Source organism: Kogia breviceps, chromosome 14, assembly GCF_026419965.1.
Source record: "Kogia breviceps isolate mKogBre1 chromosome 14, mKogBre1 haplotype 1, whole genome shotgun sequence".
In the NCBI taxonomy this organism is placed as follows: domain Eukaryota; kingdom Metazoa; phylum Chordata; class Mammalia; order Artiodactyla; family Physeteridae; genus Kogia; species Kogia breviceps.
The window spans coordinates 63,197,237-63,217,138 of NC_081323.1; the positions used below are offsets into that span (position 1 = coordinate 63,197,237).

Below are 19,902 nucleotides of genomic sequence, written 5' to 3' on the forward strand. Positions count from 1 at the left end.
CTCACTTTTATGTAAATTGCCGTTGTTCACTACAGTGGAGATCTGTGCTCTCATTATCCCCGCTCCAGATCTGTTAGATCAAGATGACAGTCCTGTGCTCTGAGCAGCCCCTGCTTCGTGTACTGGACGCAGAGCCGTCAAGGACACACCCGGACACAGGAGGTGACAGACATCCTGCTTTCGTGGGCCTGAGCTTAGCGGTGCTCTCGCCGACATCTGAGCACAGTACCTGTGTCCAGTCGGACCTGTCCTTCCATCCATCCACCCATTCCATTCTTTTTAAAAATTTATTTCTGTCAGTGGATGTATACCGAGGGCCTCCTTGTCCTGGGGCGGTGGGTACAACAGTGGATAAAATCAACCAGGTCCCTGCCCTCATGGAGCGTCCCCTGTGGCTTAGAGAGCCAAACGACAAACAGATGAAGAGGTGGATGCCTAGTGTGCCGGTGCTGGGGGACAGCAGGGACGGCTGATGCAGAAGCCTGCAGGAGTGAGGGAGCAGACATTCCAGGCAGAGGAAGCAGCAAGAGCAAAGGCCCTGAGGCTCCAGCCGCTTTGCTAATCCATGACATCTGAAACCCAGCTCTACCCACCTCCAGCATCTTTTCACATCCATCTTGTTCTCCTGCCCAGCTGCCCTGGCCTCCTTTCGCTTCTCCTTCTGCCACAGATGTGGGCATCTGAACGTGCCCCGCCCTTTGCCCCAGAGCTGTTTCCCTTCCATGACTGGTCCATTCTTTTTTTTTTTTTTTTTTTAACATCTTTATTGGAGTAGAATTGCTTTACAATGGTGTGTTAGTTTCTGCTTTACAACAAAGTGAATCCGTTATACATATACATATGTCCCCATATCTCTTCCCTCTTGCATCTCCATCCCTCCCACCCTCCCTATCCCACCCCTCTAGGTGGTCACAAAGCACCGAGCTGATCTCCCTGTGCTCTGCGGCTGCTTCCCACTAGCTATCCACCCTACGTTTGGTAGTGTATATATGTCCCTGCCACTCTCTCACCTCGTCACAGCTTACCCTCCCCCCTCCCCATATCCTCAAGTCCATGCTCTAGTAGGTCTGTGTCTTTATTCCTGTCCTGCCCCTAGGTTCTTCATGACCTTTTTTTTTTCTTAGATTCCATATATATGTGTTAGCATATGGTATTTGTTTTTCTCCTTCTGGCTTACTTCACTCTGTATGACAGACTCTAGGTCCATCCACCTCACTACAAATAACTCAATTTCATTTTTTTATGGCTGAGTAATATTCCATTGTATATATGTGCCATATCTTTTCTGATTCGTTGCTTTTTGTCCCAGGTCAAAACCTCCCTACTTGGCTAACCTAACCCCATTCCCAGGCCTAGCAGAGCTGCAAGAACCATGTCCCTTTCCTTACAGGTGTTTGTCCATGTGAAATATGTTCATATGTGTGATTATTTGCATAAGGGCAGCTGTCTTCCCTGGCCAACTGGAGGCTCCAGGAGGGCAGGATTATGCCTGGTTGTATTCTCCGTGATATCCCTGGAGCCCAGCCCTGAGCTTGGTACGTCAGAGGCACCACCAGTGGTTACTCTGAGGAGGGAATGCCCAGTTCTGATTAGGGGCCAGAGGGGGTGGGGGAAGAAGACAGCTGCCCTGAGCAGCGTCTGGAAGAAAAGGTCGATGCCCTGCTCCCAGTGTCTAGCTCTCATCACTTCCGAAACCAAGTCAGGTGCCATCTGCTGCAAAGGGTGGTCTTTGGGTCCTCCTGGCCACGCGTGAGATTGGGGACATGTACAGAGACAGTAGAGCTCAGGCTGGAACGTGGCGTGTACACCGTGATGCAGTCCCTGAAACGAAGCGTCTGCCCCTCAGCCAGCGTCAGTCGTCACTGCAGTGTCGCCGTTCCAGGTGGAGTAGAGACTGGGCGCGGTCCCTTCCACTTCTAAGCTGCTCATTCTCTATCCTTCTTTAAAAGGAATGTGGGGTGAGGTCGGCGATTCTTAGTAAATAATGCATTTTCGCCTTTACAAGTCTGCCTCATCTACATAACCCAGTGAACCAAAAAGTCAGTTTTTTTCTGGCTAAGTTATTCATCTTATTCTCGGCATTTGGCTGCAGTAATATCACTCCATCAGCATGATTGTACGGTAATTCAGGCATTTTATTCTAGCAACAAGGACACTTAGAGTTAATAACACATGAAGCCATTTCACTAAGAGGAAAGTTTTGTTCGGATCCATTAACACAGGCCACCAACCAAAACACAAATCATTTCCTTCCTTGGATATTAAGGAAGCAAAATGAATCAGGAAGCTACAGCCATTTTTAAAAGAGTCTTTCTTATCCTCATGTCGTCTGACTCTTGGTGTTTAACAATCCTCGTGAAGGGCATCTGAGTTTAGAGTCTATAGTGCTTGCTTTTCTCTGGGGCGGAGACCGTGCGACATAGGCTTGGGTGTGGCAGCAAAGTAAGGCCCAGCTCTGGTTCTGCTCCTCGCTCCCTGGCTCGTTTTGGGCCCGTTGCTTAGTTACTCCAAGACACCATTTTTTTAGGCATATAAAATTTCAGGACTTTGGTGAAAATTGTCAGTAAAATGTCTGGCACATGATTGGCACTACTGAATGGTACATCATCTTCTCCAAGTCTGAGGACGCTCACATAATTTAGCTTTCACTCTTGAATATCACAGTACACATAAAAAAAGCATTTGGTTCTAAGATGGAGGACTGTGGATAACAAGAAATCACCTGAAGCTGGAAACGGAGAGGCGGGCGTTTGATCTATGACAAAGGAAGTTTCCAAACAAGCAGGTGTGTAAATGAACATTTATTTCAGGGTTCTTGCTGCGTTCACATCAGCAGGTTTTTCTGCAGAGGTTAGTAGCATCCATCAAGTAGCTCCTATGAGGTCCCTGTCCTAAAATAGCATCTTATCTGGGAACCTTGGTGCTTGTGTGACAGGGGCTGTGTAAATGCCTGTGCACAGAGCTCGTCTTGAGTCAGGAGCCCCAGCAGCGCTTCCTAGGTTTTGTTTGCATACTTGAAAACCCGCTCGAGAAAGTAATTTACTGAACTCCACTGTTTCTGTTGACAGTTTCTTGGAAGCAGAGGGGACGCTTAACTGCCCAGCCCACAGACCGTGCGTTGTGTTTGTTTCCTCGCCTGCCGAGCATTTGACAATGAATTAGGCGTGGTAATTACCTGCTTTAATTTCATGATTGCACACCCTATAATTAGCCCCAATTCTGTAATAGGGAAGTTCATGGACACAAAGGCAGATGATGATGAAGGTGATGGGGTTACCATATTAATAGCTGCCATTGCTTCCTGCCTGCCAGGCACGGCATCTCACAACCACCCGACATTATTGGTCTTGGCCCCATTTTACAGATTGAGAAGCTGAGGCTTGAGGTGGAATATTTGAATCCAGGCCTCCCTCCTTGTATAGCCCACGCCCTTTCTCTGTGCTCTTCTGCCTTGCAGGGCAGGCCTCAGACGTCCCTAACATCCAGTATGCTGCTGGGTAAAGAGCCTGTGCTCGGCAGACCCTTGAAGCAGATCTGGGACGTCAGCCCACTGAGAACAAGCTCTTAAATCTTCATTCTCCCTCTCCCCTTCTTCCTTCTCTGCCTGCTCCCTCCCTTCTTCATATATGTGTGTGTGTGTGTGTGTGTGTGTGTGTGTGTGTGTATGAGAGAGAGAGAGAGAGAATCGAGACTTGAAGAGGTGAATTAACTTACCCGGGATGGCTTGGCTAACAAGAGGTGGAGCTGGGATTCGGACTCAGGTCTCCCTGAGGCCAGAGTCCCATCCCTGGACCCCCCTCAGCACTGACATCTGACTGTGTGTCAGGTCTACATGGATGCTCACAGACTAGCTTAGATGTCCTACCATCATAAATTAGGGTAAAACTCACTCTCCTGAGGATAGTGTAGGCATGGCTTTTTTTGACTTTTGCTTTTACATCCAGGTTTAATATAAATATCATCAGAGGCATAAATTGTGCCCATCTCTGCTGTACAGCAAAGTGGTACAGTTATACACATAGAGACAGTCTTTTTTTATATTCTTTTCCATTGTGGTTTATCACAGGATATTGACTATAGTTCCCTGTGCTGTGCATTAGGACCTTGTTGTTTATCCATAGATGCATACATCTTAAATTTAGAGTTCAATTTACTTTTACTTCTGTGTATATCCGTGTAACCACTGCCCAGAGATACAGGACATTTCCAGCACCCAGAATTGTGCCCCTCTGAGCTGTGAGCAGGAATCCTTACCCATCCCCGGGGTCGTGAAGATATCCTTCTGGGTTTTTATCCTGGTAGCTTTCTGATATTACCTTTCGCATTTAGATCTACGATCCCCAAAGAAATGAGTGCAAAAAGCCAAGTGCATCAATGCCCAGAGCTGCCTTACCCGTAACAGCCCCAACTGGAAACAACCCAAATGCCCATCCCAGCACAGCGGGTGTATAAGCTGTGGGGTATCCATACTGTGGACAGGCGGTGAGCAAGAACGCGTGAGTGCTATCCACACCACATAGAAACATCCCATAAACACGGTATGGAGTGACAGGAGCCAGACACCAAGGAGCACAGTCTGTGGGAGTCCATTTAGGTGAAGTTCAAAAGCAGGTGAAAGAAGCTGGGGAGAGCGCTCCGCAGAGCGGATGGGTGGTGCTGAGGGGGGAGGGGCACAGGGGGCTGATGGGAATGCCCCACCCTGGCAGACGGTCTTCATCTTCTCAGTGAGAGTGTTTCCCAGAGGGACTGTCCACACAAGAGTTTGTTCTGGATTCAGCTCATCCAGGCTGAGGTTTTTGCCTCCTCCCCCACTTAACCTCTCCTCCCCCACCCCCCCCACAGGATTATTACGGGCATCCTTGGGGTCATTCTTCCCAATGGAAAAGAAACCTCAAGATTCGAAGTTCCTCTTAAAATAGCGAAAAGAGAATTTGCCCCGATTCCTAATCACAGATATTACCCTCCTATTTTATTTTTCTTTTGCTGAATCGAGGAGATTGGACTTGAAGTGTCTTTTTATTGCTTATTTTAAAAGGGAACTTGGTTTTGCTAGAAGAGGTCAACTCTTTTTATTCCGCCAAGGAATTAGTATCCTTATGGCTCAAGCAGCAGGAATTGGGGCCTATCAAACTTAATTTAGAGGGGGTGAGCCCTTTAAAAAAACAAAAGAAAGCAAGAACAAAAACCTGATAATTTTGGACATAAGCCCTGTGAATTCTTCAGTGAAATAAGTGCACAGTTTGGTTAAGTATAATTCAAGGACAACTTAATTTGCGGAGTAAGTTTCCCGATTTCAGGTGCTTAAAAGCATGGCTGTTGAGGGTGGATAGTTCAGGTAATTCTGGGGGATTTTAATGCATTCGATTCCTGGAGGGAGAGGCATGAATGAGAAAGCACAATTGAAGCATCTGGTACCAAGGAGACTCTTGTGAGGACACGTGATCTGCCCAGGCGAGGGGTATTTGGGCCTCAGATCTATTGAGCAGGGACCTTCCTTGCCAGTTGCCGGCGTTGATGGCTTGGGGTCCCTGGGGTCCTCAGGAGCCTGGGTTCTGCAGCAATGTGCTGTAATAGAAAGGGCCGGGCCTTAGACATCGGGCAGACCTGGGTTCAGTCCTCCATTTCCCCACCTCCCCTGCACAAGTGATACACCCCCTCTGAGCCCACGTCTTCATCTGGAGAAGGGGCAAGTTCACACCGTGCCTTGCAGACACGTGCCTTGCAGAGGTGAGGCGTGCGGAGTGCCCAGCACATAGTAGGTGCTTCATAAATGTCAAGTGTTAGCGTTGAAGGTATTTATCTTATTGGAATTCTGAAAAACACTGTTTTACTCTCTTGGGTCTGTCAGTGTACTTGACTCTTGCTGGGTTTCTCATTGAGCTTCATAACTTTGACTGCTAAACAGAGAGATCAGGATTTGATTGACATCCAGACAACAGCAGAAGCTGAGAACAGGGGGTGCTTGACTGGAAGTGTGTTTCTGGTCTCCACGGGCTCCGTGACTAGCTCCCCTCCCCTCGCTCTCAAATGGCCTCCAGCTGGAACAGAGGCTGGTGCCAGAAATGCCCACTGGCCACTTTTCAACTCTGAGAGGGACTCGGTCTGATGATGCTAGCAGAGGCAGGACAGTCTAAACTTGATGGAAGCACCTGGAACCCTCTCTGCCCCTGATTCCGCCCGGGGCATCCGTTCTCCCCACCCAGTGTTCTCAGGAGGCTGCTCTTCTGCTTGGCAGGGAGACCCAGACAACTGAGCTTTCAAGAAGGAGGCTCCGGGCATGGTACTGCTGTTGCCTTTCCCGTTGAGTATGAATCCTCCTAAATGAGTTCAGACCTCCTGCCCGATACCATGAACACCTTGGTCTCCGCAATGAAATGGGAGTGGAATGTGGGTGGAAGAGGCCCAGTGAAGTCCATGGGGTTTATGAATCACCTGAGGACTCAGAGGACCAGAACTGGGAGCATGTGAAGGGACTTAAGGCCATCTCGTTCAACCCCTGCATTTTATGCAGGAGGAAGCGAGGCCCAGGAGAAGCAGGTGTCCTCCCGGGAGCACACGTGGTGGCTAGAGGGGCCATGCCATCCAGTCTCAGGGCCAGAGCTGCTTTCATGTACTCCTGAGAAATGTGTTTGGGGGTTTATGTTTGTGGAGCTTTTTAGGGGCGGGGCACGATCATTTGTATTGTTATTTAAAGTTTTTAATGACCCACAGCATAATTTGTTCTAAGCTCTTGGTCTAAGGCTCAGCAGTAATCTGCATACTTGTCCTTTATTAAACAGAGCTCCTGGGCTTCCCTGGTGGCGCAGTGGTTGAGAGTCCGCCTGCCGATGCAGGAGACGCGGGTTCGTGCCCTGGTCCGGGAGGATCCCACATGCCGCGGAGCGACTAAGCCCGTGAGCCATGGCCGCTGGGCCTGCGCGTCCGGAGCCTGTGCTCCGTTGGCAACGGGAGAGGCCACAGCAGTGAGAGGCCCGCATACCGCCAAAAAAAAAAACAAAACAGAGCTCCTATGGTGGAGATCATAAAGCTTAGACAGATGTGACTTCAGTGGCAGTGCTTCCTCCACTTTGCAGAATTTCACGCTTTTGATGATGGTGGTGGTAACAATAACAGTAATAATAATAGTAGCAACAGCAGTTAACCCTTATGGCATTTTTATGAATGCTTTCAGTCATGGGGTTTTTTTTTGGATTATATCCATTTCTCAGATGAGTAAACTGAGACTCAGAAAGAAGCAATTTGCCTAACATCACATAACTGGTAGATGGTGGAGATGGTGAGTTCCTGGGATCCCCCTGCAGTTCATGAGCCAGCCAAGACCATCTCGATGTCCCAGTAGAGCCCAGTACCCATCAGTCAAACCACTGGAGGGGATGAATGTTAAAGCTGATCACCAAGATCAGAGACTTACAAAATCCAGATCTTTGTCAATTCCCAGTGTCAACCTAACCAGTAGTTTACATTTTAAATTATTTATCAAATACTTACATGGCATCTTCTGTGTACCAGGCCCTGTTCTAAGCCCATTATATGTGTGAATTCATTGAATCCTCCCAAGGCCTAGCGAGGGAGGTAATATCCTCATTTCTCAGAGGAGGAAGTGGAGGCACAGAGAAGTGAAGTGACTTCCTCAGGGCACACAGTTAGTGCACCAGCAGAGCCAGGGTTTGAATCCGGGAGTTTGGCTGCAGAGTCTGTGCTCTTAGCCACCTCCATGCATTGTGTCTCCTTACTGATCACACTGTTATGATGTCAGATCCCCTCCTGTCCACCACCAGGATCTTGCTCCCCTCCCCTGCCCTGGTCTTCATGCCTGTGACCTTCCCTCTCGCCGGAGTGTTTATTCAAATCCTCAGTCCAGGTGGCTTTCCCCAAGCCATTGGCCCTCTGGAGCCAGACATCAAGGAGGATATGGGATGAGGAGAGAGTATTTATCACAGCAGTCCTATGACTTGTGAAAGGAAGAGTTGAACTAATGGTTTCTGAGGTCCTTTCTAATCCTGGCATTCAGAAATTCTGAGTTCTTGAATGCCTGCTGTCCCCCAGAGCAGGGGGTACAATCGGAGAGAGTTGGAAGGCAAGGGATGATGCTATTTCTAGGACAGGATATTTGCTCTCATCTGAACATTTTTAAGGATGTTTTAAAGAATGCAAGCAAATTGGCACCATCCTGGTTGTAAAGAAATTTTTAAGGATTTAAGAAATTAAAGGATTTTTTTTAATTTTAAGAATTGAAGAAATTAAAGAATTTTAAGAAAATGCAGGCAAGTTGGCGTGATCCTGGTTTGCCAGAGCGAAGGGTGGGGCCTGAAGTAAGATGATTGTAGTGACGTAAGAGCCTTCCATGCCCACTGTACCTACTCCCAAACCCAGTCTCTAGCACGAGCGTTCTTCACGGACAGTCATTGAAGGAGTTTGAACAGGGAGGTGAAAATGAATTGAATGGGAAAACAAGGGAGGCCAGAAGAGCAACTGGAAGCCTGCTGTAGTGGTCCAGGCAGGGGCGGGGCTAACTCTGGAGGTGGGTTTGGCAGGCCCTGCTGTTCAGTACTTGGCCATGGAGGTGAAGAGCAGCACCGGTCAATGCTGATGCCCAGATTTCTGAGTCAGGCAACTCGGTGGTCCATTTGCTGAGAGAGCAAGGTGCAGGTCCTGAGTGCAGATGTAGACATGAAGAGCTTTATCAAGTCTGAGTCTGGAGTTTACATCAGAGGGCCAGACTAGAGATAAAAATTTGAGAGTCACTGACCTAAGAGTGAAATGTACAGACTTGGGAGTGGACCACTTGTGTAGGGGAGAGGAGGGCCTTGAGAAAATCTCCACGTTTAAGGCATGGACAGAAGAGGTGCCCACATGGAAAGCCAGGAACGGGCCGTCAGAGAAGCAGGAAGGACTCAACGCTTTCACAGAGTGAAGCATTTGGCTCTTGAATGTGTTATGAAAAATGTAGAATCATAATTTATAACCCACATTAGAGTTGCCAATTTTGATCGTTATGTGAGAGGTTTTTAAGATGTGTATCGGCATTCACTGATGGCAGATTATAAGAGCTATTTATCACTATTTTACTCTCTGGGCTGTTCTTAACTCATATAATTTTTTAAATGCATTGATCTCTCTCCCACTGTTTTCCCTTGCAGTGTAGTTGCTGGGTGTCCCTAGAAGGTGCGAGGGTCTGGAAAAAGCTGATGAAACAGCCCTCATATGTTGTACCCCCAGAGTGTTCTCTTGATTAAAGTAAAGACATTTTATGCCCCAGTTATGCTTATCCCATCTGGATGTGACTTTCCATCCAGTTGGGCTGATCTCAACTCTGGCCTCTCCCTCTTTCCCCAAATCAGTTTGCTGGTCTTTGTGATGCCTTGAATAGCTGTATGTCCTATATACCTGAAGATTCTCCATAATGCCTTGCAAGCAGGCACTGTTAATCAGCTCCATTTTATAGACATGGAAACACATAGGAGGAGTAGTCTGTGCTTTACCTCAGGGGTTCCCCAGATTGCCCATTATCTAGTCCACTTGGGCTGCTATAACAACTATAGACCACAGTTCTGGAGGCTGGGAAGTCCAAGATCAAGGCACCAGCAGATGTAGTGTCTGGTGAAAACCTGCTTCCTAGTTCATAGACAGTTGTCTTCTCACTGTCCTCACATGGCAGAAGAGGCAAGGGATCGCTCTGGGGCCTATTTTATAAGGGCGCTAATCCTATTCGTGAGGACTCCACGCTCATGACCTAATCACCTCCCGATGATGCCCCACCACACTGGGGGTTAGGATTTCAACATGTACAGGTGGGGCACAAACATTCAGACTGTAACACCCGCCAATCAGAATCACCGGGAAAGCTTTGGAACACTGTTCTTGGTTCCCAGATGGTTAATGTGGCCCACCCACGGGCTGGTAGTATTTGGAAAGCACTGCCCCTCTCCACACTAGATTTGGATGTGTTGGTAGAAAAATAACAATAATGAGGACTTTCTGAGTATCTAAATCAGGGATCAGAAAAGTTACTTTGTAAAGGGCCAGAAAGTAAATATTTTCAGCTTTGCAGGCCATATGGTCTTTGTTGTAGCTGCTCAACTCTGCCATTGTATTGCTAAAGCAGCTGTAAACAATAGCTAAACAAGTAGATATAGCTGGATTTGAACCATGGGCCATAGTTTACCTCCTCTGATCTAGATAATTAGTTTTGTGCATGCTGATCAGATAAGCAATTGAATTTGCCACTCTCCAGGGCATATTAGAACTTGTGTAAGAATATACTACAAGCAGATACAGTCCATTCAAGATGTATCAGAGCAGAATTGTATCCAGCCACTCATACAAAGACCTCTAAGACATTAGCTTGAACAAATTAGAGGTGAGTATTTCTCTTTTGTTTAAAAAAAAAAAAAGTTTTGAATCAATAATCTAGTATTTGGTGTGGTGACTCCATAATGTCATCAGAGAGACCCATGGTCCGTCTAGCGTTCTACTTCCATTCTCAAGATCACCTCATGATCAAAAAATGACTGCTGGAGCTCCTGTCTTCACATCTGTGTTTGAGAAAGAAAGGAAAAGACAGAGAAGAGTAAAAAGACACTTGTCAGCTGAGTCAACTCTCTCCTAAGAGTTTTCTTACATCTCATTAGCCACTCTTATCTGCAAGGGACACAGGAAAATACAGTTAAAATTTTTTTTGCTTTCTGAACACATTGCTATCCCCAGAAATATTGGGGGGAAATGGATACTGAGTGGGCAACTAGCACTTGCTGCGATGTGGGAGGACCCAAAGAATGCCCCAAATGAGCTGCATTAAAGTCCCGTGAGCTCTGCTGCGTTTATTTGCTAACTGATCCATCATGTCTCAGTCTCTGGAGATTGAATGCCTGAAGTCCCTCTTCTCCACAACTAGCCAGGCCTTTCTAGATGCTTCTGGGGTCTAATGTATCCTTCACTGTTATAAAGCAAATCCTTGCATAATTGTGTTAGCAGTCCTGTTAGTCATCATACTACTGCTTGAACACCTAGTGCCAAGAAACCTTTTGAGACATATCTTTTCCTCTCTGGGCAACTTTGGCTGCTATAAAGTTCTTTCCTAATGAAATCTGTCTTTCTCTATTTCTATCTGCTGGAAGTTTGTCTCCTGGAATCATCCAGGACACATCATCTTGGTCTTTCCTCTTCCTCATTATAGCCTTCCCAGGAATTCAGTGATCTCTACCTTCTCCATCTTGACACTCAGGGTACCGTTCTCCAATGTCTTCCATCTTCCTTCTGATAATTTGTTTGCAAATCAGCTCCTAGGGCCTGTGCTTCTAAACTTTAAAAAGTGTGTATGAACCACTGGGGATTCTGCTTAAAATGCAGATTCTGAATCAGCACACCTGGGGTGGAGCCTGAGATGTTGCATTTCTACCATCTTACCATGTGATGCCCATGCTTCTGGTCCGTGGACCACACTTTGAGTAGCACGTGATCTGGGCCTTTCTGAACCTATTTCAGTTCATCTTTTAACAGGTGGCAACCAAAACCTAACTAAGTTGGTGTGGACGATTTAGAATAGAGCAAGACTTTGTCAACCTCTTTATTCTAGAAGTTAAACTGTACCTTTTAATGAGGTTTAAATAGTACATAGGCTTTTTTGGTGGCCCTTTCACATTATTCACTTAGCTTGAATTTACTAAAATCCATAAGTCTTTGTCCCACAAGCCATTGCTGTGCTGTATCTCCCCCACCTTATACTTACAGTGTTGGCTTTTTGGATTATATTGTAAAATATGACACTGATCTTTTAAAATTTCATCATGTTGCATTAAACTCATTCCTTAGGCCAGTTGAGATCACTTGATGTCTGTCATTCAGTGTATTTACTGTCTCTTTGTTAGAAGCTTAGGGGCTTCTAACAAACTTGATAGGCCTCTGTTTCTCCATCTAATTCCACTGGAAAATTCCATCCATTGATCAGAATTCTTTGGTTTAAATTATCCTTCCTTCATCGTGTTCACAAGAATATTGTGAGAGACGTTGATGGTTGCCTTACCAAAGTTCAAATACATGATGTCTGCATTTGGGGATACAGGGTGGTTTTTATGTAGAGGCAGAATTTATCATTCGTATTAGAGATGCCTACTTTTACAGTTAAAGAGATTTTAGGATGTGTATTGACATTCGCTGATTGCAGATTACAATAGCTATGTATCATCAGAGACTTCACTCTCTGGGTTATTCTTAACTCATGTAATTTTTTTAAAATGCATTGATCTCTCTCTCAGTTCTCTGTTTTGCCTTGAGACATAGCTACTGTGTGTCCCTGGAAGGTGTGAGGGCCTGTAAAAAAAGCAGGTGAAATAGCCCTTACATTTTATACCCCTAGAATGTTCCCTTGAGAGTCACATCTTCATTATAATAAAGAAGTTTCATGCCCCAAGTGTGTTCATCCATCTTGATGTGACCTTCCATCCAGTTGGGCTGATCTCAGTTCTGGCTCCTTCCCCTCCCTCCCGAGGTTGATCCCACCTCCTCCTCCAGGTCTGTGTGATCCCAGGCATAGCTGCATGGCTTCTAAGTCTGACTGTTCTCTGCACCACCTTGGGAGGAGGTGCTGTTAGCTCCGTTTTACAGAAGAGGAAACACATGGCCAGCGAGGATGAATGGCCTCTCCCCCGCAATCTGTCACCATTACAATATGCATGGGACAAAAGTATGAAAAATGCGTCTCTAAGATTCATTGGGCTGCCGATTTCTGCTGATACTGGGAAACCGATGTTCATGAAGATGCAGCCTGCCTGATGGAGTCATTCTCTCGTGTACCCATTGGTACACTCAGTACACTGAGTCCCTCCTCCGTGCTGGCGCTGGGCCTCCAGTGACACAGGAGGTGGGGTGTGGCCCTGCCCTTGCAGAGCTGGCTTTCCTGGGGGGAGCGTTGCCAGAATCCCACCCCTTTGTAATGAGAGCTTTAAGAGACATTTACATTTTCTTTCTCTTTCCTTTTCTCGAAAGGTCTACATCCGGATAAAAGACAACGAGTGGAATGTCTATCGGCGGTACACAGAGTTCAGGAGTTTGCACCACAAGTTACAGAACAAATACCCTCAAGTGAGGGCCTACAACTTCCCACCCAAAAAGGCCATTGGAAACAAGGTAGGTACCGTCACTGCCCGGGGCCAGGCAACTCTCCAACTGGTGCCTCTGTCTTCTCCTTCCGTTGTTGACTTAAACATATGTGCTCCTTTATTTAACTCAAAGAGTTGGCTAATATGAGAAAAAATAAGAATGAAGAAAACAGTCACCCATCATTCCGCCCACCTAAAGACAATCGCATTATGTTTCGTCTGCGTCTGTCCTCTCATTTCTCTAAGGCAGGGGCTGACAAACCTGTTCTGTTAAAAAAAGGCCAGAGAGTAAATACTGTGGCTTTGCGCACCGTACCATTTCAGCCAGAAATACCCAGCTCTGCCATCACGGCAGCAGCTGCAGACAGTATGGATGCACGTAGGTGTGTCTGTGTGCCAATAAAACTTTACTTTTAAGAAGAGGTGGCAGCGGGCTTCCCTGGTGGCGCAGTGGTTGGGAGTCCGCCTGCCGATGCAGGGGACGCGGGTTCGTGCCCCGGTCCGGGAGGATCCCACGTGCTGCGGAGCGGCTGGGCCCGTGGGCCGTGGCCTCTGGGCCTGCGCGTCCGGAGCCTGTGCTCCGCGACGGGAGAGGCCGCGGCGGTGAGAGGCCCGTGTACCGCAAAAAATAAAAATAAAAAAAATTAAAAAAGAAGAGGTGGCAGCTGGATCTGGCCTGTGGGGCATAGCTTGCCAGCTCCTATTCCGGACCAAAAAAAAAAAAAAAATGTTTTCTAGTTTTTATCCATGGTTGTCATGATATTTATTTGGACTTAAAAATATGGAGTTATTTCCCAGGCAGGGCTTTCTCAGAGGAGCTCCTTTCATGATTACTGCCTCCTGAAGTTTAGTCGTTGATAGTGACCGAATTTGTTTCCGTGTATTCTCCAAGTACCCCGAAGGAAGGAGGCGCTTGCCCCGCGCATGCTTGCTGGTCGATTCGCGTTCATTCATTCATCCAGCCAGCATTTATTGAGCACCAGTTAAGTGTCACAGTGCAAGGGGGGCACCGAAGATGGCAGCCGAGCCGGGCGTCGGGCCCCATTGTGTTGTCTGCCTCAGCCGGTCAGCATCGCTCCGTCCTCCATCACGTTTGCAGCCGTTCTCCATCATGGCTGTGCTTTGGATCACTTGGGAAGCTTTCAAAACTCTGAGACCTGCCCACCCCCCAGCCCCATCCTGAGTTCATTGGTCTGGAGTGAGGCCTGGGCACTGAGGGATTTTAAAGCCCTCCAGGTGGCTCCTGGATGCAGCCAAGCTGGAGAACCCCTGGCTTCCTGTCAAGGAGGAGACAGAGACATTTCATCAACTGTAGTGTATTAACTAGCTTGGCAGGGGCAGTCGAATCAGGTGAGGTAACGTGGACCCTTCTCAGGGCCTGGGAGGTAACGGGCCTTGGGTAGGAGGCATCCCTCTCCTCCTGTGGTTCTCAGAGTGTGGCTCCCAATCAGCAGCGTGGGCCTCACCTGGAGCTTGTTAGCAATACAGATTCTCTAGCTCCATCCTGCACCTGCTGGATTACAGGCTCTGGGGCTGGGGCCCAGCAGGGTGGCTTAACAAGCTCTCTGGGTGGTGCTGAAGCACAGGGAGCGTGGGGACCAAGCGCCATCACATTGACAAAGCCTGTGCAGATTCCATTAGCCATGAATTTCCTAGTTTGTCTCTGGAGGAGGCGCCTTGTCTAGGATTTCCTACAGTCTTTATCGTAGAAAACCCAGAGCAAGAGTTTCCATAACCCACTCCCCACACTTGGGAATTCCAGAGAGAAAACTGTTATTGACCATTACGTTGACCTCTTCAGAGATTTCTGTGTTTAAACCAGATTAGAAACCTGATCACATCAGGGTGTGCTGGAACGTAGTTTAAACAGTTATGAAGCAGGTTTATCTCAGGCCCAGAATAAACCTGTTGTTCTTTTTTTTTTTTTTTCTGTTGAAGAAAAGTAGAGTTGAGCCCATAAAAACGGAAGACTTAGAAATTCTATACTTGTTCATAGCAAGGAATACAATAATTCTTAATGAAAAGAGGTGGGGGGACTATATACTGATTTAATCTAATGATTTGCAGGCTCATACAAATCTTGGGACCCATCCAGAATGTCTTAAAATGTCACAGGGAAAAATTCTACATAACCACCATATCATCCCTGTAAGATGTTCTCATTTGCAGAGAGCGTTACACGGAAGCAGCCCTTCCATTATACCTGCAGGGAACACGGCCCGTCTGCGTCTCACTGAGGGAATTATATGAGGCTGAACTGGGGACATGTCTGTCTTTCACTGTGTTTTCACTTCCTATGGCTGCTGTAACAAATTCCCACACATTTAGTGGTCTACAACAGTTCAGGTTTGTTATCTAAAACTAGTCTCTCTGGGCTCCGATTAAGGCGCGGGCAGGGCTGCGCTCCTTCTGGAGGCTCCAGAGGAGCCTTGCCTTTTGCAACTTCTAGAGGCCCTTGGCTAGGGGCCCCCTTTGTCTTCAAAGCCGCAGTCACATCACCCTGGTCTCTGCTTCTGTCTAGATAGTAGTCATATCTCCTTCCCTGACTCCTCTTGCTCTAATAAGGACCTTCGTGACCACAGTGCCCTCCCAGCCCCCCTCCCCCCGCCCCCGATAATCTATGATCAGCTCCTACCTCAAGTTCTGCAAAGTCCCTTTTGCCATGTAAGGTAAGATGCTCTCAGGCTCTGGGATTAGGATATGGACACCTTTGGGACCCACACTTGCTGAGTGATTTCTCTGCAGCCCAAAGGGACGCCCTCCCCACTCCATCTCTCCTCAAGCCTTATAGTTACGCAAAACTTACCAAAACAAGACAAAGTTGCCAAGAACAACACCAGTCCTAAGTATGTTGGTGTTCGAGGCTCAGCTTTAATGAGATGAAGCGTAGGCCTGAGGGGTAGGAGGGGCTTTCTGGAGTTCCGTGACTTAGAGTGCGAAGCAGTCCTGTCTCTGCTGTGCCCGGAGCAGGGACCGTGAGGGAGTTTCCCCTCTGAGGTGGATCACCTGCAGCCCTGCCCGCCCCCCATCCTCCCATCCCTGTCAATGTGGGACGGACCTACAGCAGCAGTGGCCTTTTCGCCTGTGAAATCTGTATCAATAGGGCACCCAGGACAACCCTATTTGCAAATAAATGAGCTTGGCATTAAGGTACCATCTTGGTGGGTCTGGCCCAGTGATGAGCGGCTCGTACACATGCACTGGCTGGTTCTTAACTAGGTCTTTGGTTCTGCCCTGCATGGTCGGGGGTGGATCTGACAGTTTCCTCTCTTACTCAGGAATCTGACAGCTCAGATCTGTCCTGGGGTCTCAGCCTCTTTTCTCGTCTTTGCGGCCCTTTAGCTTTTAATTGGCTGGTCAGGGTCCAACTGTAGTTTGACTCCCTCCACTCCCCCACACCCCATCCCCCACCAGAGTACACTTTGGCTGATGCCCAGGACAGAGCTCAGGATCTGTCAGTGTCATTCAGGACCTCAGTGCCCGACAGAGGCCAACGATGAACTCTTCTTCAGAGACCAAGCTTGCGCTGACCACAACTGGGTCTCATTGCTCAGGGTACCTGCTTTGATACCCTGAGGGCAAATTTTTTAGAGAGCTTTGATTCTAAATTGACCCAGAAAAATGTACTACATCAAAATCTTTTCTTTGATCGGATCACTTCACCAGTGAAACGCTTGCCCACTTGGACCATTAAGGCACGTTGACACAACATCCTTGGGTGGATTAAGTTACATGCACCTTGTTGCTCTAAGCCTTGGACCCGTTAAATGATTGACTCCAGAATCCACAGTCCTGGACAGTATTCAAGGACATATTAAACATAGTGCAGCCTTTTAAAATTCATCAGATGAGTATCTTTCTAGCCTGAATTTCTAGATATTTCCCCAGCTTTAGAAGTAAAATGTGATCTTAACCCCAGTTTGAACTTTTAAAAAATTGATTAAATTTACACATTTTATAGTTTCTGGATGCAAAACTTGTCTTCAACAAATCATTTCTTTTACCTCCATATGCCATGTATGTGTTTAGTTCTAAATGGGCAGGGTGCCCAGAGCACTTGCTAAAGATTTTTCCATTCTTCCCCCGCCTACAGTCCCTTTCCCTCACTGTAGCCAGAGTGAGGTTTGTATAACGTCAGTCAGATTGTATCACTGTTGATTAAAACCCACCAGTGGCACCAGTTAAATTCAGGACTCTTTGCTGTGGCCTGTGAGGTGGCCCCTGATAGGTCCCCCACTTCCTCCCCTACCTTATCTCGCGCCCTGCTCCTCTCCCTCTACAGAGCCAGCCACTCTGACCTCCTAAGACTTCCGTGGGATTCTCTGGCCTTTGCACCTGCTGTTCCTTCTGCCTGGAACAGCTTTTCCCCATCTCTGCGTGGACAGCTCCTCCAACTCGTGAGGTCTCAGCTCAATTCCACTCCTCAGAGAGAAGCCTTGCCCAGCACCTTTGTCAACGCCACTCTCTAGCCCATTACTCTGTTTTCATTTTCTCCCAGCCTCTCCTGGCACATACCATGAGTGGAAATGATCTCTTTGTGTACTTGAGTAGCATCCGTCTCTCAGCCCTGGAATGGAAGCTCAGGAAACAGGGCCTGGGTCTGTTGCTGTTCACTGCCCTCTGCAGCTCCTAGTATAGAATCTGACACACCAGAGACACTCGTGGCCTGACTGAATGAATAAATGAACAGAAATTAAATGGAAGTTTCCCTTTTATTTTCTTCTTTACTTCACTGGGTCTTGGCACAAATTCAAAAAAATCTGAATTCCAAAAGTGAGTAGAATAACTTTCAGGGTATCTTTGGAGGTTGTTCCCACTCCACTTTTGGCTGAATATTTCTTGCAGAATGGGCAAGAGCCTGGCAAGCCTTTGCAGACAGGAAAGAGGGCTGCCTAGCAACCTGAGGGTGTGGACTGGAGCTCGCCGTCCAAAAGGATTTCGCTGGCATGAGGGCTTAGGTGGAGGACGTGTTTTTGATGTTGCTACTGAAAGTCTACATTATTGCTCAGTGAGCAAATGAGATTGAGGGACTATCGTTCCTTCTTAGGATAATGGAGTCGGTCTCTGAAAGTTCATCTGGCACTAAGGCAACGCAAATCGCTTTCCCCTGGGCTGCAGATAATTCAACTTGTTGGAGAAATTATGCGTTAAAATTCTCATTAAAAACACATACACCAGTGTGCGGTGGAGGAACCGAGGGGCACTCGCTGAGCCGTGGAAAGCGCCTTTGCAGCTCCTGAGAGGCATAGATTGCAATGCAGCCCCAGGGATGATGGCAGGACCCCAGCCAGCAGTGGGAATGAGCCGGCATCTGGAGGAACGCGGAGGCTGATGAATTCTTCCGCTTGGCAAACATGTTACAAGTGCAGGGGTGTTCTGCTAGGTGTGGGGAGTCGAAGATGATTTAAAGTATGGTCTCTGCTTTCACAAGCTTCAGGTTCTTGTAGGGGGAAAAACTAGTGAATCCTGTGGGCTGGCAGAGGGTTCCGGTGCACTTGGAGAAGAGCAAGGAGGGGGAAGCAGAGCTGCTTGGTGCAGGAGGGAAAATGCTCGAAGGGCCAGCAGGAGTCCCGGTGCTGAATCTCACATGAGGGAGCGGGTGGGGACACAGGCAGTTCAGGGGACGTCCTTCCCGTCCTTGCGCCCATTTCCTCAGTGCATCTGCATTAGGCTCCTATGGCTGCCTTAACAAATACCACAGACCTGGTGGCTTAGAGCAACACACGTGTATTGTCTTGTAGTTCAGGAGGTCAGAAGTTTGACACAGGTCTCACTGGGCTAAAGTCAAGGTGTTGGCCAGGTCGGTTTCTTCTGGGGGCTCCAGGGGAGAATCTGTTTCCTGGCCTTTTTGCAGCTTCTAGAGGCTCCCTGCATTCCTTGGCTTGTGGCCCCTTCTGCCGTCTTCCACGCTGCATCTCTCTGACCATTCTTCCATAGTCACATCTTCCACTGACCACAGCAGGGAAAGGTTCTCCACTTTTGAGATTAGATGTGGTCCAGCCAGATAACCGAGGCTCATCTCCCCATCTCAAGGTCCCTAGTCACACCTTGCAAAGTCCCTTTTGCCATGTAAGATAATGTAGTCACAGGTCCTGGAGATTAGAGTGAGAACATCTCTGGGGGAGGCATTATTTTGCCTACCTCATGCCTCTTTCCTTGCCTGGAGTAAAAGAACATTACTAGTACCTGACTTTACAACTGGCAAAATGGAGACACAGAGAGGTAAAGTGACTTGTCCAAGGTCATCTCGCTCGGCAGTGTCAAGGCTGATGTGTGTGCCCAGGCAGACAGTCTGCAGAGCCCTAAGTCTTCACCCTCTCACCACAGATCTGCTGCAGAGGACCCTGGAGAGTGGGTGAGTAGCCATTGCCCAGTTGATAGATATTTACATTGATTCCATAATTCAGTTTCTTTTTTTTTTTCCACGGTACGCGGGCCTCTCACTGTCATGGCCTCTCCCGTTGCGGAGCACAGGCTCCGGACGCGCAGGCTCAGCGGCCATGGCTCACGGGCCCAGCCGCTCCGCGGCACGCGGGATCCTCCTGGACCAGGGCACGAACCCGTGTCCCCTGCATCGGCAGGCGGATTCTCAACCACTGTGCCACCAGGGAAGCCCCATAATTCAGTTTCTTAACCTTGTTGATGTAGAAATCAGGGAGCAGGTGACACCAGGGCCCCCGGTTGCCTCTCCCTTCTGCTGAACCATCCAGGCCTCACATACCGCCTACCCTCACACAGGGACCATTTTTAGAGCCAGGAGCTGCTGCCTTCATAGTTGACCCGAAGGCTTATAAACTTTCCTGAT

At 47.9% G+C, this 19,902-nt stretch overlaps 1 protein-coding gene across 2 annotated transcripts in view; it reads left to right on the forward strand.

Moving 5' to 3' along the window:
- SNX29 (sorting nexin 29) overlaps window positions 1-19,902 on the forward strand; it is a 545,210-nt gene that overhangs the window by 446,649 nt on the left and 78,659 nt on the right. For both annotated transcript variants that reach the window (XR_010836418.1, XM_059038667.2), the window contains one exon: window positions 12,985-13,125. Coding sequence is in view for 1 of the 2 variants with exons in the window: in XM_059038667.2 (XP_058894650.1) it covers window positions 12,985-13,125 (141 nt within the window). In the remaining variant the exon portion in view is untranslated. The remainder of the gene's footprint in view (window positions 1-12,984; window positions 13,126-19,902) is intronic.